Source organism: Nannospalax galili, unplaced genomic scaffold (genome assembly GCF_000622305.1).
Source record: "Nannospalax galili isolate Female #2095 unplaced genomic scaffold, S.galili_v1.0 scaffold7, whole genome shotgun sequence".
NCBI classification, from domain to species: Eukaryota; Metazoa; Chordata; class Mammalia; order Rodentia; family Spalacidae; genus Nannospalax; species Nannospalax galili.
The window spans coordinates 797,564-821,839 of NW_008359081.1; the positions used below are offsets into that span (position 1 = coordinate 797,564).

The window sequence follows — 24,276 nt, forward strand, 5'->3', positions numbered from 1 at the left end:
TGGCGGTTCCTCCAAAACCAAAATAGAGTGGTTGGAGAGATGATGGCTCAGCGGTTAAGAGCACCCGGGTTTGATTCCCAGCACCCACATGGAGGCTACGAACCATCCTTAACTCCAGTTCCAGGGGACTCCAAAGCCCTCTTCTGACCTCCGCGTCATTGCATGACATGGGTGCACTCACATACGTGCAGGCAATACACTCATACACATAAAATAAAATTAAAAAAATTAAAAAACTAAAATAGAACTACCATGAGTCAGTATTGCCACTCCTGGGTATATGCCCAAAGATACTTGCACATCCATGTTTACTGCTGCAGTGTTTACAATAGGTAAGAAATAAAACCAGCCTAGATGTCCCTCAGCAAATGGAAGGATAAAGAAAGAAAATGTGGTAGATGTACAGAATGGAATCTTTTCAGTTGAAAGGAAAATGAAGTCACATCATTTGCAGGAAAATGGAAGAAGCTGGAGATCATTATGTTAAGAGAAATAAGTCAGACACAGAAATACTGCATGTTTTTTCTAATGATGACTCTAGATTTATGTTTATATATGTCTGTGCATGTGTGTATGTATGTGGGGGAGTCATAAAAGTAGAAATGGGACCATGAAAAAGGAGGAAGAGCTCTTAGGGGAGGGGGAAGGGGGGAGAAGTACTAGAATACGTGCGACATGAAAGCAGAAAGTGGGGGTTACTATTTGGGAGAGGAAGAACCAGCAATTGGGAGCATGAATTAAGAACAGGGTATAATGACACATGCATGAAAATGCAATAATGAAATCCATTACTTTGTGCTAATTAACAGAGTATCCAGTATAGATCTTTTGGGTATGTAAGAGGTAGGCACTAGAAGCCAGCCCAAGCTACGTCGGAAGACTTTATCTCACAAAGAGAGGAGGAAGGGAGAGAGTGGGGGTGGGGGCATGCACACCGAGCCTATGGAATCAGGAGGTTTGTGGAAGATGATGAGACAAACTTTGGGAGTGTCTTCAGCACTATTGAAGTTGCAAGAGGTCCTTAAGTGTCAGCGAGAGAAGAATGCAGACTTTTCTCATTGGGCAGTTAGATAAATGGCATCTAGATTAGATTAGGCTCAATAAAGTATGGGTGAGTGGATAGGAGATGGGAAGACATAAACTGGAATAGGTTGAGAAATTAGTGGAAGTGGGGTTAAGGTCAAGTATTTTATATAAAATGCCATTCCAGTGAGTGAAGGGACAGAAAACAAGAGTATGGCTTTTGCGGTTTGGCGAAAATGGTGAATGTATGTTGGGCATGCTTACGGGTACAGGAAACAAATCACTGGACAGGGCCAGCTTGAAGGACAGAGAAAAGAAAGTGAGCAGCAGGTAGAGCAAGTTTCAGAGAAGGAGAAGGGTTGGGGTTCAGGGTCACAGTGGATACCTGTTAGGTGTGTTCCTAGGCAGAGAGATAAAATGTTGGTAAGAATGAGGCCCCTTAAACTGGGCTTGGTGGTACATACCTTTAATCCCAGTATGTAGGAGGAAGAGGCATGTGTATCTCTGTGAGATGAAGGCCAGCCTGGTCTACATAGCAAATTTCAAGCCAGCTGGGAGACCCTGTCTCAGAAAAAAAAAATGAGGCCCCTATTAGGGATTGAATGTTAAAGGAGTCGTTGAATGTCTTTGCTGTTTTTCTTGTGAAGCAGATTCATCTGCCAGTACAGAGTAAATACAGTTCATCTACCAATAGAGAGCAAATACAGAGGGTGGGTGGAAAGCCAAAGGATAATAATAAAGGGTTATGAAAAGCTTTGGTCTGATGGGGATGGGTGAGGGCAAGAAGGTTAGATGTCTAAGAGAGATGCCAGAACTACATTGAGCTGCCAGCTGAGAGGGAAGAGGCTTAGGTTCGTAAGACACCCTAGTAAAGATGTTTTTATTTTATTATTTTTTGGGTTTTTTTGAGACAAATTCTCCTTCTAGTACCAGTTGGCCTGGAGCTCTCTATGTAGACCAGGTTGGCCTTGACCTCACAGAGATCTGTCTGCCTTTGCCTCCTGAGTTCTGAGGTTAAAGTATGTGCCACCACAGCTGGCTTTTCATTTTTTAACTTTAAAAAATATTTTAATTTTATGTGTATGAGTATTTTGCCTTCGTGTATGTATGTAAGTGCACCATATGTGTACAGTGCCCCTGGAGACCAGAAGAGGCAGTTTGATCCCCTGGAACTGGAGTTAATGGATGGTTGTGAGTGCTGGAAACCGAACCGAGGTCCTCTGCAAGAATAGCAGGTACTCTTAACTGCTGAGCCATCTCTCCAGACCTTATTATTTTAAACTTTTAAAATTAAATTTATTTATTTATTTATTTGTGTGTGTGTGCATGCATGCATACACTAGCACTGTATATACCATAGTGCATGTGTGGTCACAGGACAACCTGTAGGAGTGTTCTGTCTTTCGCCTGTGTTGGTCCCAGGGTGGGACTCAGGTTGTCAGGCTTGACAGCTGCCTTTTACTCACTGAGCCCTCTCCCAGCCCCAAATGCTGATTTAAAATACCACTGACAGATTTTCTGTAACAAGACTAGGCAACCCAGGGCCAAGGCTAGAGGAAATAGTTGACTTCATCCTAGTTTGGGAGGAGAGGAAGAAGTCTGGTGAAGCACTGAAAAGTAGGAAGCACTCTGACTTCTCCTTGGCTTCTCTCTGCTGTCTATGCTTTCTGCCTCTCTGGCTTTTGCCCTTTTGTCTTCCTAAATGTGTTTGCTAAGGAGTCAGAGGATAGGCTTTTTGGTTATATTACTCTTTTAGGAAGTTCCCCCCTCTAAAAGAGTCACTTAAAAAAGAGAGAAGTTGGTTTGGTAATGATTGGCACTAGTATACCAGGTAGTGTTACAGTAGAATCCAGATTGAAAATTTTCATCAAGAGTTATTTGTACTCATCTTTATTTTAGGTCTGGGGGCTCTGCTAATTTATATCCATTAAATAATTTACACATATACACAGGCAATACACTCATACACATAAAGAAAATAAAATATTTTTTAAAAATTATTTATATCCAGCCCTCTAAAAATTAATAAACACAAATTTATTTATGTATTTGTGTGTATGCATACATGTGTGCCATTGTCAGATCCCCTGGAGCTAGAGTCATAGGTGGTTGTGACCTGCCTGAAGTGGGTGCTGAGAACTGAATTCATGTCTTTTGGGAGAGCAGAAGGTGCTCTAAACCACTGGGCTATCTTTCTAGCCCTGTATCAGTTTTAATGGTCCTGAAAAAGTAAATATGGATGGTCATAAACTGTTGTTTTAGTGTATTTTGGTATATTTTAATATATTTTACATATAAATATGTTTTAATATAGTTTATTTCTTTCCTGTTAATAGCTAATACATGTTCAAAGAAAGCAAGGGCATCTTTAAATAGCTACATAGGCTTATGTTACTCTATTTTGCCCTTGTTGAGTAGTTGGCTTGTTTTTAAATTGGATTTAGAGATCCAAAATGGTAGTTATCTTTTATGTTCTCTGTTGTACAAGTGTTTCTGATCTCTTTTTTCCCTTGCCCCACCATCATCTGTTTTCTTTTTAAATAATGACCATATTAAACAATCCATTTTTTTATTAGTTTTGGGATTAAACTATTGTAATGATTTGAAATTTATTATTTCTATGGTTTCTACTTCCCAACTGAGATCGTTCTTTTATGTTGTATTTTAACTTAAAACTTATTGACTGCAGACATTTAAGACCAACAAAAGCACTAGATTGAGTGAATAGAGGAACTTTATGGAATGGTGACATTGAGTAATAAATGTGTGTGTTCTCATATACTTATTTTTGTATGTATATTGAGAAAAGTAAAAATCTACTTCCTTAGTGTTTTTCTCAGGTACACAGTACATTTTAATAATTGTAGTCACTTTAAAACTTACTCTTTTTAAAAAAAATTATTATTTTTATTTTATGTGAATGAGTGTATTGCCTGCATGTATTTGAGTGCACCCGTGTAGTGCAATGCCACAGAGGTCAGCAGAGGGCTTTGGATTCCCCTGGAACTGGAGTTAAGGACGATTCGTAGCCGCCATGTGGGTGCTGGGAATTGAACCCGGGTCCTCTGTAAGAGCAGTCAGCGCTCTTAACCCGTGAGCCATCTCTCCAGCCCCCAAAACTTACTCTTCTTTTGAGACAGGGTTTAACTATGTCGCTCTGGCTGGCCTGGAACTCACTGTGTAGACCAGGCTGGCTTCAAACTCAGATCCACCTGCCTCTTTCTCCCAAGTGCTGGGATTAAAGGTGCGTACTACCACACCCGGCACCTTAAAAGTTCTTTTAAAAAACTTATTTAGAGAAGTTTCTGCTACTTTATCCAAAATTGTGTAGAGCTAGGGGGTGAAGTTCAGAGGTAGAGTTGGTCTTGGGCTCCATCTCTAAAAGAATGAGGGGGGATTTTTGTGTTAGCATTCTGAATTAGAAATCAACACTGCGATTAATGAATTAAAGAGTTTGAGTATAATGTACTGGGTTGATTTATACCAAGAATTGAGCACTCAAGGCAAAGATGTTTTCGTTTCTTCCTCCCCCACCAAAAACAAGTTTGGGAAAAGGTTTGTATCTTGAATGCATTACAAGTAACTGGAGCTTTCAGGCTGACCTGGTAGTTAATATTTACTGTTTGTCTGCTGTCTTAGACCTAGGCAGAATTGGCAATCACTTTGCCCTTTGAACAGGATACGATTATAGGGTGGGGGATTTGAATTGGAGCAGTAAAAAGAAGGGATCTTTATAAAGAAGTGAATATGTATGTTGCGGGGGGAGGTAGGTGGGTAGATGAGTAGTGAATTTTGTCCTCTGATTGGTTTACTTATTCCTAGTAAAGTAAGAAGTGCCGTCAACAATAGATAGTAAGATAGGAGAGTTGTCATTAAAGATTTGAGAGAGGAGAATCTGGAAAAGGGGAAAATAGGAAGACCCATTTCAGATTCAAGGCTATGAATTTAAAGGGAAACTGGCGCATGCAAGTGTGTGTGTGTGTGTGTGTATGTGTAATTTCAGCTGAATTTAGCCATACAGATCCTGGTGCAGAGGCAGAGAAGTGACTTGGCAAGGTTGTGATTCTGCCACATCAGCAAGATGAGAGAGGACAAGGGAATCCAGAGTGTAAGGGAAGGAATGGCATCATCAAAGAACTGAAGTTGCTTTGTTATTGTTGGTTAATTCAAGTAAATTCTAATGTGATAATTTTTGTTTTAAAATGGCATGTTAACTAATTTTCAGTTTGGAAAAACCCATTTGTTCTTTCTTCAATTCTTTTATATGTGTGGAGAGATGTCTTAATGATCTGTAAGTTCTAGGTATAATTCTGGAGTGAGATGGGATTTTGAACACATTGTAGTTCCCTTTATACTTTTAAAAATATTTTTCTTGAATAAGTTGTTTTGCTATTACAGTGCAGGAAGTTCCTTTTTTTTTCTTTTAAGCAGAGATGAAGAGGTATAAAGGAATGAAATTAAAAATATATTGTTGAAGTTGAAGGCATATGGAGTGCTGCTGGGGGGGGTCTTGACCTAAGGCCAAGGTAGTGTGGACAGCAGTCAGTTGTGAGGCCATGGCATTATCTTACTCTTGGTAGGAAATTGGTCCCCCACGTGTGCTAGAAAGAAAAGTGACTATCTTCACTTTCTGAAGGCTTATTGAAAACACTGTTAGGGGTGCTTACTGGGAAACCTGGGGGAAGGGAAATGAATGAAAAGGCATTTATTTTTTTCTCTGGGGACAGTAAACTTTGTAACCTGATCTTCAAAGATTATGCAATTTGAGTAAATGGAGAACTTGCATGGATCTCATTCTTAGTGGTAGATGCCTTTTTATAATGATGCTAATTTATATAGATTGTCATTATAGTACAAATGGAATTACATATACGTAGGTACATACACAGCACATACACATACACAGTTTGTTTGGCCAAATTGGGCTAGGGCTTAGAGAGGTGAGAGTAATAAAACAAGATTTCTTTCTTCCTAAGGTTGTTGGGAGTAAATGACAGATAAACTCCTAAAGCCTTAGTGTTTGTTGTGTTTGGCATGTGAAATATGGTCAGTATATGTTTGTTGTTTTCATTGTCTGGCCTGGCCACCATTATTCCTTATATACAGATTTTAAGTACTATTCTATATAAGAACCAATTAAATCCTGCTTTTTTTCTAAAATTAGATCAACATTCCCTTTATAGTTTACTTGAAATGATATGTCTACCCTCCCTTAAGTTTTCTTTACTAGAAATTAATGGGTTTCCTGAAGTCATAATAAACTATAATTTTAAATATCATGCTATCTAATTTTCAGTTTTCAGAGGATTTTACTGATGCTTTCTTGAAGCAATATAAGATGCACCTATATTGTGCTGTAGTTCTGTTCTTACTAATGAGATTGTTGATGAATCAAAGTTTCACTTCAGTTTTGAGGTCAAATTCTGAATGAGATGTGAAAATTGTTATATGAGGCTTGAGGAAACTTGCTAGTTTCACTTTTTAGAATAGAAGAAAGTAGGAAAGAAATTTATTAAAATGGGTAGAATTCCTGGGTGATTTGGGATTATTGGTAATTTAAAAAAATACTGTTTTATACAGTAGGCATACATTTCTGTAAAAATCAGAAGATGAAAATAAAGGTCTGGATTCTAAAGACGGTCATTCTTGCTCTCTCCTCTCACTTGGCTAACTGAACTTGGCTGACTGACTTTGGCCAAGTCATACACCGTCTCAGAGCCTTCGTTTCTTTATCTGAAAATAAAGCAAAAAACTTAGAAGGAAACACTTAGGAAATTGCAAAATGCCATGCAAATGCTAGTTATTATTAGAAGTAGTTTTAATTTCCAAAAATTATGTTCTTCTATTTCAGAGAGGTTTTATTCTAAAGCTCTAGTTCTTCATGACGGCATTGGAAGGCATCTATGCAGAAGTCTTAAAGTACGATGACTCAGTTTCATCCAAGTTGTCTTTGTCTGTTTTTAGAAATTCATTTTTAATAGTAGCTTTAAAATCACAGTGAAATTCTGAGTACTTAACAGGACCATCAAGGTGTTCTTTTTAAAAAAATCACTTCTAATATTTCATATTCAAAATAATTTCATAGGTTGAGTAGATGGGGCAAGTTCTCAAAGTGAAAGTCTGAAAGTGAATTCTACTTTTGTTTAATAATAGAATAGCTTTCTTACCAGATAAGCGCCAGTATATTTTAAATGTGTTTTCCCCATTTATTTATGAAGGCAAACAGGTTTTTAAAATCCTCATTACAGGTAAGTGCATGACATTTTGCATGTTCTAAGATGATTCGATTTTCCAGTCATTAAAGGTTTTATAAGGACACTAACAAACTAACATATGTAAAAACTGCAAGCCTGACCTTGCTCTTTGGAAACAGAAGGATATTTGATATTCTCGTACCTGTTAGAATCAGATGCTTTTTTCCTTTTTAAAAAAAGATTTTAGTATTTGTGTGTGTATGTGGGTGTGATGTGTGTGACCTCTGTGTGACATTTGTGCCTGTGGAGGCCAGAAGGAGTCAGATCCCCTGAAGCTGAAGTTATATAACAGTTGTGAGCTGCCCAGTGTGGGTGTTAGGAACCCAACCTGGATACTCAGGAAGAGGGGCAGCTAGTGTTATTGACCACTGGTCCATCTCTCTCTCCGGCCCCTGGGTTTTTTGTTTTTTTTTTTTTTTTTTTTAAGATACAGTTTCATTTTGTAGCCCAGGCTGACTTCAATCTTGCAGCCCTGGCTCAGCTTCCTGAGTGCTGAGATTACAAGTATGTGTCATTAATGTCTGGTTTAGGATCAGCTTGACAAACTTTGCTAAAAGTGTAGGCCAGCTTCATCAATATCAGACTGTTCAAAGCATGATGAGCCCCATATATTCTGGACTCTTCTGTCTTTCAGTGAGATCTTCATCCTTCTGATGCTACCCCTCAGTTTGAAATTTGAAAATGACCATAGTTCAGTTAGCTTGGTATAAGAATATTTCAATCCTCATGATTTTTTTTCTTCTAATTAAAAATTGTGTTTTTATTTCATGTGTATGGAGTGTTTTTTGCCCCCCCCCCTTTTTTTTGGTCTTTTTGAGACAAGGTCTCCCTGTAGCTACAACTGTCCTGGAACTCACAGAGATCTGCCTGCCCCGTCTGCCTCCCAAGTGCTGGGACTAAACGTGTGCACTACCACGCGCAACATGTTTTACCTTATGTAAGTGCACCTGTGCATGCAGTGCTCATGGAGGTCAGAAGAGGGCATGAGGCCCGCTGGAACTGGAGTTACAGAAGGTTGTTAGCTGCCACGTGGATACTGGGAACTAAACCTAGGTCCTTTGCAAGAGCAGCCAGTGATCTTAACTGCTGAGCCATCTCTCCAGCCCCTAAAACCTTGTGATCTTAAAGGAATTAGCCATTCACTCCTGGGTGTGTTGGAGCATGTTTATTATAGTCACCTGTGTGAGTATGCCCACATATGTGCATGTACCACAGTATATAAGGACAACTTTTGGGGTCAGTTCTGTCCTTGAACCATGTGAGGCCCAGGGATTAAATTCAGGTCATCAGGTTTGGTGGCAAATACCTGTACTCTTTTGGATGTATTCACTTTTTCAAAACCAGTAGGATGGTATACAACTCCCATCACCTGCAGCAGATACTCCCAAACCTCTGATCAAAACCCCAAGCTTTCTAGGATCAGGTCAGAGCCTCTTTTCCAGATGCAGGAGACCCTCTGTGACCTGACTTCAGCTTAGCAATTGGCCACATTTCCCACTGTGCCGTATGACATGCTTTACCCACAGTCCTTTCATGCCATTTCTTGTCTCTGTACCCGTTTTGTCCTTTACCTGAATGAGGTGCCTTTCTCTTTCTCTCAGCCTGAGAATACTTTCTTTGTTTCTACAGCAGGTATTAGTGTACATTGATAGTGTACAGTAGACATTGACCAGTCATTTCTGATTCTAATTTTCTTTCATGTTTTGTATCAATTTATTAAAGATTATATTAGAGAGTTCAGCTTTAATATTTTGTAATGTGAATAAACAAGCATTTTCTCTTTCTCTATAAGAGGATTTCATTTTCAGTTACTTTAAATTGTGTGAGGAAAAGTAAAATAATTGGCTAGCAAATAAATATGTATACATATACATGTATGTTTTAGTTGTTTTTGAGACAGGGTCTCACAGCCCAGGCTGGCTTTGAGCTTAAAGAAATCCTCTTGCCTCTTCCTCTTGAGTGCTGGGATTGCAGGCATATGCCTGTAAAATGTTATTTATTGACTCATATTTGTCTTTTTAAAAATTTTTTCTATTTTTATTTTATGTGTATGCGTGTATTGCCTGCATGTAGGTGAGTGCACCCATGTTGTGCAATGCCCAAGGTCAGAAGAGGCTGTCGGATCCCCTGGGACTGGAGTTACGGACAGTTGTTAGCTGCCATGTGGGTGCTGGGATTCGAACCTGGGTCTTCTGCGAGAACAACCAGTGTTCTTAACTGCTGAGCCATCTCTCCAGCCCCGAACAAGTACATTTTTAAGTGACATGTTTGATTGATACTTGAGTGTTTAGTAAAATATAATTCGCTATTTAATGAAGTCCTCAGATCAGAAGTTGACCAGAATGGGTCGAGAATGTATAGTTCAGTAGTAGACCATGTGCCTAGCATGCACAAAGCCCTGGGTTCAGTTCCCCAGCACTAGCCAAACAAATACCAAAACACCCGCTTTCAGTAGGAATTCATGGTACTTTACATTTGAATGTTTTCTTTTTTTTTTTTTTGGTCTTTTTGAGACAGGGTCTCCCTGTAGCCCCAGCTGTCCTGGAACTCACTATGTAGACCAGGCTGGCCTTGAACTCACAGAGATCCGCCTGCCTCTGCCTCCAGAGTACTGGGATTAAAGGCATGCGCCACCACGCCCGACCTTACATTTGAATGTTTAAAATTTATAATTATTATTTTTGTAAATGACAGAAAAGTTTTCAGATGCTGTTTGCCAGTTCTCAGTAAGTCAGAAGCCAAGTTGACAAATTCTTAGCTTTAAAAAAATTGTTCTCACTCTCCTTTCTCTCTCTCTCTCTCTCTCTCTCTCTCTCTCATTTGGGAGCATGTGTGCCACAGCACGTGTGGAGGTCAGAGGACAACTTGCTATGGAGTCTTGTCTTTCCTTTTCCATGGTGGTTCTGTAGATTGAACTCAGATTATCAGGCTTGATGGCAAGCATCTTTACCTGCTGAGCCATCTTGTTGACTATAGTTTTGCTTTTTGATGTTGGTTTTGAATACTGGATCATCTTTCTGTTCTAGATAGGGATTTTGCTTAGATAAATGTGTTTTTAGACCTAATGGAGAGCATGGCAGGACTTTGCAGAAGTGTCATTTTTGAAGGTGTTACAATCTGAGTTCTATCTTGGTTTAATAATGCTTTTGTAAGCTGTATAAGAGATGACTCTGAATTTAAAATGTCACAGTGGTCAAAACCACCACCACTTAGCCTCTATTACAATGCTAACTCTGCCTTCAGAGTTATGAATACATGCATCTCATTTCCATTGAAAAACACATCTTTAGGTAGTTATACCACTTAACTGATTTTTCAGATAACGCAGGTGTCTTTGTCAATATGCATCTCATTCTCTAGAGACCAGAAGTTAGCAAACTCAGATTGGGACTTTTGCAGTTTGAATCTATGTGTGCCTCCCTCCAAATAGTTAACCTCTTGAGACTTCTATTTGCTCTAATGTAAAATGTCAATAATACAGTACTGCGTTCTTCACAGGGTTGTAAATATGAAGTAGTACTTAGTCACTTAATAAATGATAGCTGTATTGTTACTACATTAGGAATAATTATGTCCACTTGACTGCTTTCCCATTGGACTGTAAGCTTTTGGAATCCATTTCATATTGTTATCTCCCAATGCCTAACCCAAAGTCTAGTAATATGAAGTTGCAATTTACCGTTTGCCAAATTGAAGAAAACATAAAGCTTTAGCCAGAAGGAAAACAAATTTATCCAGCAGGAGAACATCCAAGAAGAGAACTGAAAGGAAAAAGGGGAAATGAAAGTTTGTTGGGCATTGAGGCTTCCCTTGTAGGCCTTGGTCTTGCTCGGTGCTGCTTGGTGGCGGGGCCACGTAGGCCACCTGGGCTTAGAGCAGAGGAAACATTCCTTCCATGTTTCTTTAGTAGATTTAACATTGATGAATCTAACTTTTTTGACAACTTGTCCTAGGTGCTGAGTTTTCATTAACCTTTGCCATACTTTGTGTTGCTGGAGAGGCCCATAAGTGATGTATAGTATAGTGTAAGATTTCATTAAATGGCAGTTACATTTTTGGTCTTTTTTTCAAATCCAGAGTGTGTTTTGACAAGGTTTTTCTTTTATTTTCTAAATCTTATATACATAACACCTATTTCTTTGGCAACTTTTATTAAACTATAAAAAATATAATGTTTGCTAAATATGCTAATTTTCTACTTCTGCCCTTTTTCTTTTCTTTCCTTCTCTTTTCCCTTCCCCTCATGTTTCTCCTTTAATGTAACACAAGCATTAAGGAGGACAGTGAGCATATCGCAATTTGTTCGAATTTACATATTGTGGCATTTGCCATCAAGGACCTTGACTTACTGTCTTAAAGTATGTGTTGCGTGTATATAAGATTATATGTGTGTATGTGTTGTAACTTTTGTAAGCAGTTGAATTAGAATTTCCATTGCTATCTCATTGAGGTATACCTTTCTGGCAATCATGCTTTCTTAATTTTTAAGTGTATTATTCTGATGAAAATAGATCAGAACAAATTATATTCAAGAATGGTAACCATGAAGTAGTTCATATAAATATTTATATAAAGACTATTTTTTACATATTTATTTACTTTTATTTTTTATGTGTATGAGTGTATTGCCTGCATGTTTGTAAGTGCACCTGTATCTTGCAATGCCCATAGAGGTCAGAAGGGGTGTTGGACTCCCTTGAAACTGTGCGGGGGTCTCTCCCTCTCTTCGCGGGTCGTTGGCCACCGGTCCACGAGGGCAAGGGGGAGCAGAAGCAGCAAACGGAGTCAGGACAGCCAGTGAGCACTGACGGAAGAAAGCCCTTCCGGAGAGGCTGGTTCCATGGCGCAGTGAAACAGAAACAGCTCTAGATGCAGTGATACAGCTCCAGACTCAGTGAAACAGCTCCATTTATTCAGTGGGAGAACTAGAGAAATTACAGTGTGGAGGCAGTAGCCAAAGCCTCAGCTGATAGGTGCTCATAGTATGCTTTATTTACATGTGGCAGTGGGCTCCTATTGTCCGACTATCAGGCAATGCCTGATTATCATATAGAAAAAACCTGGGGGTAGTTTTTACTCCAGGTAACTATGCCAAAGGTCATGTTCCAAATAAGGTCAGGCATCCGTGCTTGGTGGCACTTTCCAGGTAAGCCAGGAAGAGAGCAGGAGGCCCCCTGCTGAAAAGGGGAGTCCTTCCATTTGGCACCAAGCCCCTTAGGACTATCTGGACATGGAGAACTACAACCCTAATAGCAGGGTTTCCTAACAAAACTGGAGTTACAGACATTTGTTAGCTGCCATGTGGGTGCTGGGAATCAAACCTGGGTCCTCTGCAAGAGCAGCCAGTGCTCTTAACCGCCGAGCAATCTCCCCGGCCCCTGAAGACTGTTTTTGCATTTTACTATTAGGACATTATTTAGAGGGCTTCACCTTAAATATTAAAAGATTATCTTTAATGTATGAGGGCTTTTCCCCTGTGGTTTAGCAGAGGCTAAATATATTCTTTTAATACTTTCTAGGCTATCAGGTGTTTCTCTGTATGCAGTATTTTTTTTGCTTTAATACCTGATCTTAATTTTAGATGTCTTTAGAAATGTACTTACTGGAGCTGGGCATGGTTGCACATGCCTTTAATCCCAGCACTTGGGAGGCAGAGGCAGGCAGATCTCTGTGAGATTGAGGCCAGCCTGGTCTACATAGCAAGTTCCAGGCTGGCTGGGGCTAAAAGGAGACCCTGTTTCAAAAAAGACAAGGGAAAAAATGTATTTATTGGATCTTCTACTTCTCTAGGTAAAATCATGCAATTTTATGTGAATCAGGTTAAAGAGAATGTTTATCAAAAGGACTTTTAAAACAGTAACCTATTTGTTTTCTGTTATTATTTGTGATGTATTTTCCCACTTATTTAGTGGATGATGCTGGCAAAATAGAACATGACGGTTCATCTGGAATGACCATGGATGCAGAGTCAGAAATTGATCCTTGTAAAGTGGATGGCACTTGTCCTGAAGTCATCAAGGTGTACATCTTTAAAGCTGACCCTGGAGAAGATGACTTAGGTGAGAGGAATCCTTAGCATGTTAGGCATCTTGATCTAATGTGTCAGCCTGATGTTTTGGGGTTGTTTAGATTGAAAAATTTGAAGTCTTTTCTGAAGGTAACTTTTAATGTAATATCAGAAAACTCTGTAAAAAGAAGAAGTGGAAATGAAATTTTAAAATAAATTCTGAGACTGTTGTTGTCCCTGATAGGTGGAACTGTAGACATTGTGGAGAGTGAGCCTGAGAATGACCATGGAGTTGAACTGCTGGATCAGAACAACAGTATTCGTGTTCCCAGGGAAAAGATGGTTTATATGACTGTCAATGACTCTCAGCAAGAAGATGAACATTTAAGTAGGTGGCCTTTTTGTGGGAGAAAAATGGATGTTTCTATAATGTTTTCTCTTTCCTTTTTTAAAAAAATAAGTAGTCAGTATTTGAATGAAGAAGTAACATTTTAGAGATTATTATGAGGGTGACATTAGTGACTCATGCTTAGAATATTTGTTGTCTAAAACTAAATGATGATGAAGACCAAGAAATGAATGACTTGTTCAGCAAATATCTATTGAGTGCTTACTATATGAAAGCTCTGTTTTAGGTATGCTGTGGTTGGACTTTTTTCCATTTGTTGAACTGAGTTCAAATAAAAGTATCTTTCCTGTGATGTCTGTAAACCTAGTCTGAAAAGTTGATATAATTTTCTACTTAGATGTTGCCGAAATCGCTGATGAAGTTTATATGGAAGTGATCGTAGGGGAGGAGGATGCTGCAGCTGCAGCCGCTGCCGCTGTGCATGAACAGCAAATGGATGACAATGAGATGAAGACGTTCATGCCGATTGCATGGGCAGCCGCCTACGGTGAGTCACAGAGCAGCTCTTTGGACAGGAATTCACAATTGAAAAACAGTTTCTTCTGTGGTCTTGGGTTTCAGAAATCTGAAATAATAGTACCCTATAAGGATTATTTTATTTAAACAAGAGTAGAGGCAGGTTATGAAGTATACCTTTTGTCCTTTTAATGGGAATTTCCTTCATGTGCATATTCTGTAGACGGAAGTGCTCCAGGAACTATATGGGCTTTCAGGCTGAAACTTCTCATTTTAATTCTGTCTGGCCCGGGACTTTGCAGTTTTGGGAAACAACAAGGGAACCCATGGGGAAAATGCTGACGTGTTTCCAGCTTTGGAAGCTAAGGCCTTTCCAATGGTCTTACTATAATGAATGTGCTCATAGAACCCTATTACCTAGAATGGGGTACTTCTGTCATTCATGAGTATCATGGCTTTTCATTTGTTGTAGTTAATAAAGAATTCCTAATTCTTTATCATTTATAATACTGTATAATTTTGTTTTTTAATGCATATTATATTGTTAGGTAATAATTCTGATGGAATTGAAAACCGGAATGGCACTGCAAGTGCCCTCTTGCACATAGATGAGTCTGCTGGCCTCGGCAGACTGGCTAAACAAAAACCAAAGAAAAGGAGAAGACCTGATTCCAGGCAGTACCAAACAGGTGAGGGCGCGCGAGTTCCATGGCGCAGCGTGCTCTGCAAGCTCTCAGGAAGCGCTAGTGTGTATCCACAGGGGTATTGTGATGACGTTTTAGTGGCTAGAACACATGTAGCTTTTGTGTGTATTGAATTTGAAAATATAATTTTCAGAATTCAGTGATATTCATGAATGATTTTCTTGGATAAAAACAAATAGGAAATGGATCAGACAATATTGAAAAAAAATTAAAGCTTGAATAGTTATGTGAAAGTGGAAAAGGAATCCCTCAACCATGTTGCAAGCATTAATTTGAAAAAAATTAATATATTTAAAGAATCTGATTATATCAGCATAAAATAGGCATAATTCACAAATAAGTGCTTCAGTTTGTATGGCACACCCTATCATACACTAATTTCCATATGAAAAATTGTATGAGCATATTTAAGCCTTACTGTAAACTAATACTAATGAATGGGCATTTTGAGTAAAGCTAGAATTTCAATTATAAAACTTTATTTTTACTAGTATTTCCTCACAGATTTCTAAATCGATGTGTCTTCAGTCACTTTTTGATAGAAGTTATGTATTCATTTATTAATTTTGTTCAAATGGAAGAGGTTGGTATGGACCATGTCCTTATGACCAGGTTGCAGTATCTCTTACATTGAGAATGATGAAATGAATGTTGTAGAGCATAGAGCCTAAATTAGGACCCTGATCAGTCATGTTCAGAACATGTGAACTTTTGAAGAAACCAAAGCAGCATGTTTTGAACTCTTAAGCTCTTCTCTTTTTCCTTTCTTAGCAATAATTATTGGCCCTGATGGACATCCCCTGACTGTCTACCCTTGCATGATTTGTGGGAAGAAGTTTAAATCAAGAGGTTTCTTGAAAAGACACATGAAAAACCACCCTGAGCACCTTGCCAAGAAGAAGTACCGCTGTACTGACTGTGATTACACTACCAACAAGAAGATAAGTTTACACAATCACCTAGAGAGCCACAAGCTGACCAGCAAGGCAGAGAAAGCCATTGAATGCGATGAGTGTGGGAAGCATTTCTCTCATGCTGGGGCTTTGTTTACTCACAAAATGGTGCATAAGGAAAAAGGAGCCAACAAAATGCACAAGTGTAAATTCTGTGAATATGAAACAGCTGAACAAGGGTTATTGAATCGCCACCTTTTGGCAGTCCACAGCAAGAACTTCCCTCACATTTGTGTAGAGTGTGGTAAAGGTTTCCGTCATCCATCAGAGCTCAAAAAGCACATGCGAATCCATACCGGGGAGAAGCCGTATGAATGCCAGTACTGCGAATACAGGTCTGCTGACTCGTCTAACTTGAAAACACATGTAAAGACTAAGCATAGTAAAGAAATGCCATTCAAGTGTGACATTTGTCTTCTGACTTTCTCAGATACCAAAGAGGTGCAGCAACATGCTCTTATCCATCAGGAAAGCAAAACACACCAGTGTTTACATTGCGACCACAAGAGCTCGAACTCAAGTGATTTGAAGCGACACATAATTTCAGTTCACACGAAGGACTATCCTCATAAGTGTGACATGTGCGATAAAGGCTTTCATAGGCCATCAGAACTCAAGAAACATGTGGCTGCCCACAAGGGTAAAAAAATGCACCAGTGTAGACATTGTGACTTTAAGATCGCAGATCCCTTTGTCCTAAGTCGCCATATCCTCTCGGTTCACACAAAGGACCTTCCGTTTAGGTGTAAGAGATGTAGGAAGGGATTTCGACAACAGAGTGAGCTTAAAAAGCATATGAAGACACACAGTGGCCGGAAGGTGTATCAGTGTGAGTACTGTGAATATAGCACTACAGATGCCTCAGGCTTTAAGCGGCACGTTATTTCGATTCACACAAAAGACTATCCTCACCGCTGTGAGTACTGCAAGAAGGGGTTCCGAAGACCCTCGGAAAAGAACCAGCACATAATGCGACATCATAAAGAAGTTGGCCTGCCCTAACAATCCTCTTACAGATATTTGTAGAGAAACTGGCCTTGAGACAGAAAATTCATTTAAAAGCCAATCAGTCTTGTTCACATACAATACTGTATATTGATTTATGCTGTGTACAAATAGGATTATTGCTTCTAGTTGACTTTTTTTTTACATTTTGTTCAATAGTGTGTTCTGAATTCTATTCAGTTTGTTTAATAAATGGGGAAAAGCAGCAACAAGGTAGTTGCTTTTAATAAAAGTAATCCCTGATTCTATACTGGTTTTCTATCTTAGAAGTTTTATATTTATTTAAATATTTACCTTGCTTACCTTAATGGTACTCTTCTAAGACCATTTAACTTAAGGTAACTTTACATTGGTAACTCTGAAAGTGTTCATGTTGACTTACTTTTTTCTCACAAATTTCTCACAACAAAATCGTCAGAGACATCTAATGTGAATGGGAGAATTTTACAGTGAGGTCTAGTGATCATAACATGGAAATCATTCACTCGTCTTGCTTAATATCTTTAGATCGTATGACAGCGAGAGTTTCCATTGGAGCTTTCGTGTCCCTGGTTCCACTGAGTAAAGAACAGTGGCTGGGTTTGTGTTTGTTTTCTCTCTCTTTCTCTCTCTATTTCTCTCTTTCTCTTTAGCAGACAAAATATACTTCTTTTGGTTTTCTTTAGAATATACATCTTTTTTCAGTGTAGCAGACTTTCAGAAAACCTTGTTGGGATTTTTTGCTTGATCCTATTATATTTTGATTATTCTGTCTGTGCTGCTTTTTTTTCTTGGAATGGTTGTATGCTACAAATGAAACCTAACTGAGGACTGCATTTTGGAGTCTCTTAGGGGGATCTTGTGGCTCATAGGATCTTTTTGCAACTTTATATATGTAAATGTACCCTGAATTATATATAAATATATATACACATATATATGTAACATGTATCTGTGTGTATTGCTTATTTTACATACTTATACACACAAACCCCAGTAGTAATTGTTTAAAATCTATAATGAAAAGTATTAAATTTACAGTAAGGTGAAAGATCCAGGGATGCAAAGAGAGCATTTTGTAAGTCTTGCTCTTCAGAGAGACTACTCAGGTGAAGAATTAGAAGGAAAATAAGGACACTAGTATTTTTAAAGAGTAAAGGTATTTTCTTTTAAATATCTTTGGTAATTGAAAAGTAATTGAAAAAATAGAAGTTAAGATGTTTATAGATACAATGTTTTCATACAGTTTCAATTCCATGCCTTTATATTTTTCTGAAAAGTGAATGGGTATTCATAGGCGAATCCCTCCAGTTCTCTCTGAGAAGCCTGAGAGAGAACTTTTGTCTGACCAAGCAAGGGGGGCAGAAACAAAGTGATGGCACCATGGACCAGAGAACGAGTGCTAATTATGACTTAGACTTCAAATTCAGCCCGGTCTGTTATTTTTAGACAGTTCACAGAAACTTTGAAAACTTGACACTCAAGTTGTCTTGGATTAGAGGATAAAGGTGTGTTCGAAGTGCATAAGGAAAGGCTCGGGTCTTCTTTGGAACTTCACCAAGTTGTTCAGTTTTTTTTTTTTGTTTTTTTTTTGAGAGTTGGCAATTTGTAGCATATAGATCTGATCAGTGATAAGTTTGTAAAAAAGAAATTGCATAATTAGGATTGTGTTTTAAGATGACTCTTGGAAAAAACGGTTTTTGGAGTCCCTGGAATTGTCTCTTGGCACACGGATCTGGCACATCCTGGGAGATACAGAAGTTTTCTTCCCACTCGATCGCTGCCTTGCCACCTCATTATGGTGCTCCATCCCTTTTGTGCCGTTAGGTTTTTACCTTTCATCTTTCTCTTTGCCATCAATATTTGTATTCAAGAGTTATATTTTTGGGGTTTAAATATCTTAATATTTGGTGTTTGGCAAACCTCTGAAGTGCTAGGTTGATTTAGTCTAGTTCTAAATCAAGAACTTTAGGCTGGTATGAACTCCATCCTAAATGCCAGTCAAAAGCAAGGTGTGGATTCCCTAGACCTGTCTGATAGGGAATTCTTTTGTCCTTGTAGCCTCCTCAATGTGCTTTAAAAACCATCATAACTATGATTTGATTTATTACCCTGCTATTCTTGAAAGCTCTGTCTGTTTTTTTGTGAGAACTTTTTAAACCTTTATTATTTTCCCCGGAAATAATGCAAAACACTTAAACTTGAAATTTATAAAATTTAAAAATCCTACAATCAGTACAGAAAATGTAAACGATTGGACTATTGAATCTTGACTATTTTTTTAAATAAACTGAAAGATAAAGAACACAACACTTTACACACTTTATATTTCTCTTTTTTCATAATCTGGAACCATACACAGTTCTTTTCTTTTTAAAGCACAATATTGAAGCCTTTAAAAGGTGTTTAAGGGTTTGGTCAAGTGAATATAAAATGTGTGTGTCTGTATAAAGAGAAAATGAAGTTGTAGTGACTGTTATGTACTGACATTAGTTACAACCTAGTTTTAATTCTTAAAACAATTTTGATTAGCAAAGCTAAAAAAAATGGATGTTTCAGTTAAATGTTTTAAAGAGGTACAGATTTTTACAAGGACATAATATAAGTTATTGTTCTGTAGAAATATCCTATTAAATATTGTATGTCCCTCCCTCTGTATACTTTGTAAAAAAAGTAAAATACATAAAAAGGAAATCATATAGGGATGTGTGACATTATTGTAATTGTGTACTTGAGAATAACGTGCAAAAATAAAAATCAGAATATTTTCCTGTTAACGAATGTTTAGTCTATTTGATACCAGTACTAAGTTAATGCTTTTTCTTAAGAAAAAAATGTACAGTTTTTGTAAACCTAATAAACATCAAAAGCAGTGGATTATTTTCATCCTCCTATTTCTTAATTCCTTTTATGCAGCAGTGGAATGCAAAATGCTTGATTGCTTTGAATTTTGTGACTTGGATGCAAATACTGATAGTATTTCAGTCCTGTGAATTTGCAAGTAACATTATAAGAAGCTTAAGAGGTGATTGGTGAGTCCTTTGATGAGCATGTCCTTGAAATTCCTTTTCTTTTATCTTTGGAAAGGATTTGTTTTATTAGCATCTCCAATTCCCAAGATAAATTACCCATGCATAAAGTGGGTTTTGAGAGCACTTAAAATTCATTTCATTATCAATTCATAACACATTTAGTCCATGGAGACTGTCACTTACTTCCTTTGCAGAAGCCCTACCTTTGAGTTACTTGTTTGTGCCCAGTTTGGAGAGCTGTAGTTAGTAGACCCTGATATACTGGAGGATGGTCGTTGTTACAGTGAAAATTGCAAGTTGGGTAAAGGTCGTCAGGATTAAAAAGAGAGATTTGCAGCACTTTTGATTTTAAAAATGAGATTCTGCAGTGTAGGAGCAAGTGTTGGCCTAATAGGTGAGATTATAAATATCCAAGAGAATGTGGTGGGCATCACTGTCAGTGCCGTAAATCATCTGACAAAACCGTCTAACATGCTGAAAAACTTTGTGAGCCCTCCAATTCAGAGAAGACATGCCGCCCTATTGTTAATGGGGATTTTGGCATTAGTTTTCTTTATTTCCTTTCTGCAGAATCTTAGATTTGTTTAAGGAAAAGCTTGATCAGTCAAAATCTTAAGAGTCAGTCTTTCAGAGCAATGGTTTTCAAAGTAAGGCCTGTAGCCTGGTAATCTCCTGGGACTTTGTTAATGATGCAGATTCTCAGCACTCCTCCAGGCCCTGAGAATTGGGAGATGGCATGCCCCCAGGTGATTCTGTTGAGAGAAAACTCTCATAGAGCACTTGAGACACTAAAAGATTACTTGGTGTAACTTTTTGTGTAGTAGACAAGAAAATCACACACAAAAGCAACCAGAAATGGCATAGTGAGAGTCAAATAGAATCTAGAAAGTTTGAACTTTTGGTTTATCCTTTTTATAAAAGTTTGAGCCTGTCAGTAAGTATATCCTTCAGTGCGTATCTAAATAGCTTGTACCTCCTAATCTTTATATAGCCTCCCAACATTGCGTTCCTCAAAGGTGAATAGAGGTCAGAGGAAGATTTGGCAAGTAAAACAAAAGGACTGAAAATTGTATGTGTGTGTTTAATTGACTCGGAATTACTAAAGTAATTCATATTAAAAAGACATTCGGCTGCATTCTACAGGTTTTTAGAGATGGTCAAAATTAAGTTTGCCCTATGGATTTTGTTTTTTTGTTTCATGTATATATTGTTTGACTTTTTCATAAAATAATTCTTGGATTTGTTATATATTGTTCCTGTTATTTTTGACATCTTTGCTATTGTAAATAAATTCCTATTTTGTTTTAAGTTACCCTAGTGGAGTGTTGGCTATAGACAAGGCATACATGTACACTTGTGCACACATGTGCTCAAGCACACACATACACACTGAAATGAGACTTGGATCACAGAATAAATTCTCATCTTGTTAGAAGGCCAAGTATTGTGACTCCTTCAGTTCAGCACTTAACACCAAGGAAGCCACTGATGCTTAATGTACTGCATCTCTATTTATTTGCGTTTTTGACTAGACTGGCTGGCCAGCAAGCTCCAGGGATCCTCCTCACTCTACCTCCCCAGTGCTAAGATCACAGGCATACATACACCTGCTTGACTTTTACTTGCATTCTGGGGATCAAACTCCTCTTGCTTGCTCAGCAAGCAGTTTACTGACTGAGCCATCTCCCTAGCCCTACTTGGATTTTAAAATCATTTTCTGACCTTTGATAGAAATATTCGATCAAGTTTGAGGTCAGAATCAAGGATTGTTTTCCTTGTTTTTTTGCTATTCAGTTACTTCCCATGTTACTTGTCATGCTGGTATTGGGGAACACAAAGGATTTGCCACTAGTGACCTGCTGTTACTGTAAGGGCAGTGGGGTACCTTGCTACCAGAAACCTGTATATGAATTCTAGATGGCATATATCTATGTGAATTATCACAGAAACAGCTGAACATTGTGGCTAAGATTACATAGCCCTGAAGCAGACCTGTGTGAATTACTTTGCTTTGGGGAGAAGCCATTTTCTGACAGCTTCATGCCTGTGTTTGACTTGAAAGGCAGAATCCAGAAGAGATGGAGAGATGGCTTTAGTGGTTAAGAGCCACACTGCTCTTCCAGAGGACAAGAGTTCGGTTTCCAGCACCCACATGGGGCAGTTCACAGCTGCCTGTAATCTGACGCCTTCTTGGCCTCTGTGAGCTTCTGCACTCCCACGTGCACAGAATCACAGACACACAAATGTAAAATCTTAAAACTTTTTGTGAAAAATGCAGACCCTCTTTTGCCTGAGATTCGTGGAAATAAGCACAGGCATTCCAAAATTATCTGTGGACGTTTTGAAGTTTGTAGTCACATATGCACTCCCCTCTTGAGTTCTCATCATGTTGGGAATATACATAAGACCCCACAAGTTGGCTTTCTTAGTTTGGTAATACTGAATTGTGAGACTCAGAAGCCGAAGTGTGGCTACTTCAGTCTGTCCAGTGGAGGCCATGGCTGATATAGCCAATCATTTGAAGGCTTGGAGCCCGCCTTCCACTCCATCATCCACAAAGACTGGCTGGTCTCCTGCCAGAGAAGCATCATGCTCTAGCCACTCTCCTGGGACATGGAACGATGGAGAAAAGGTTCCCTTATACTACTCTTTTGGGTCGATTTTAGGTTGCCCTCTGGCATTAGCACACACCAGTGCAAGGTTTTCCCCTTCAGCCTTATATACTTGGTGTCCACTTTTTCTCTTGATTTCTACTGCTTCCTGGCGAGGGGGTGTGACACAGAGGGTTTAGTTCCTATTTGTCTCAAGCAACATTGTGTTTCTGAGAGCAGGCCTTACCATTATAATACATAGCCTAAGTTTTATCTTAGATCTAATTGGACTGCATTTGTGTGTGTGTGTGTGTGTGTGTGTGTGTGTGTGTGTGTGTGTGTATGTGTCTGTGTGTGGGCATGTTTGCAACAATGCCAGTGTGGACGTCAGAGGACAACTCGGGAGTCTGTTCTCTTCCACCATGTGAGTCCTGTGGCTCAAATTCATGTCATAGGCTTAGCAGCAAGCACCTTTACCAGCTAAGCCATCTCTCTGGCCCAAGATTGGCTTCAAATTTAAGAACATGGGGCTGGAGAGATTATTCAGACGTTAAGAACACTGCTGTACAAATCCTAGCACCCACATGGTGGCTAATCATTTGTAACTCCAGTTCCAGGGGATTTGACACCCTCTTCTGGTCTCTGTGGGCATTGTGCAACATGGGTGCAGGCAAAACACTCATGCATAAAATAAAAAGAATAAATATTTTTTAAAAAGAACATGCCACCTTTGCCTTCTGAGTGTGTATCACATTCCTAACAGAAAAATAATTGTAGAGAGCAAATTTAGGCTGGGATTATAGCCTAGTAGTAAAGCCTTGGGCTAACATGGACAAGGTCTTGACTTCGAACCTCTAGCACCACACACATTGGAAAAAAATAAGCTGGGCATGGTGGCACACACCTATAGTCCAGACACTTGAGAGACTGAAGCAGGAGGATTCAAGGCCAGCCTGGTCTATGTGGCTAGTACCTCCCTCTCCTCTCTCCCCATCTCTCATGATTGGCCTAGAACTCATTCATTATGTAGTTGAGGATGGCCATGAACTTCTGATCCTCCTGCCTCAACCTCTTTTTTAATTTAATTTGATTTTTAACAGAGCATAGGGTAGTGGTTTATTTACAGAAGAGTGGGCACTCCACATTTGCATAGGGTAGTGGTTTATTTACAAAAGAGTGGGCACCCTGCATTTACGACTGCACCGTGAAGTCCACACACAAATACAGGTCCTGTGACCTCCTGACAGCCACACAAAATTGTGAGAGAGGAGCCTCTTGGTGTTCTCAGCTTATATATCCTTTGCCCCTCCCCCCACATGCAGCTAAGGTCGACTGATTGGGTGGGAGGGGTAACTGACTCTCCCCTCGACTCCTTGGTGAGAGTGGGAAGGAGGTGTGACTATAGCTCTGCCTCAACCTCTTAAGTGCTGAAATTATAGGCATTGACCACACTCCCACTTTTATGTAGCATTGGGGATTGAACCCAGAGATTCCACATAAGTATCTTATTTGTAACCACAACATTGATTCTATTCTAAGTTCAATGATTTTGTTTGTTTTTTGAGGTGCTGGGGATCAAACTTGAGGCCTCAAACTCATGGTCTTTTCTTTTTTTTTGATTCAGAGTCACATGTACCCAAGGCTGGCCTTGAACTCTCTAGCTGAGTATGATGAATTTAAACACCTTGTTCTCCTGCCTCTACCTCCCAAGTGCTGGGATTATAGGCATGGGACACCACATCTGGCTTGAGTTTGTCCCTGGTCACCAAGTACTCTACGACTGAACCATATCCTCGTGGCCTCACTATGTAACCCAAGCTGGCCTCGAAATCACTGTAACTCAGGCAGGCCTCAAGCTCTCAA

The 24,276-nt window shown here is 38.9% G+C and overlaps 1 protein-coding gene across 6 annotated transcripts in view; it reads left to right on the forward strand.

Annotated features, from left to right (window-relative positions):
* Zfx (zinc finger protein X-linked) overlaps positions 1 to 21,130 on the forward strand; it is a 50,117-nt gene extending 28,987 nt beyond the window's left edge. For 4 of the 6 annotated variants that reach the window (XM_029558432.1, XM_008822718.3, XM_029558431.1 and 1 more), the window contains 5 exons: positions 13,187 to 13,336; positions 13,529 to 13,672; positions 14,031 to 14,180; positions 14,698 to 14,838; positions 15,625 to 17,126. In XM_029558432.1, coding sequence (XP_029414292.1) covers positions 13,187 to 13,336; positions 13,529 to 13,672; positions 14,031 to 14,180; positions 14,698 to 14,838; positions 15,625 to 16,808 — 1,769 coding nt within the window. In that variant the 3' untranslated portion in view covers positions 16,809 to 17,126. Of the gene's footprint in view, positions 1 to 13,186; positions 13,337 to 13,528; positions 13,673 to 14,030; positions 14,181 to 14,697; positions 14,839 to 15,624 lie in introns of all 6 variants that reach the window. The other 2 variants (XM_029558434.1, XM_008822717.3) reach the window with 2 other exon arrangements.
* The last annotated feature ends 3,146 nt before the right edge of the window (positions 21,131 to 24,276 follow it).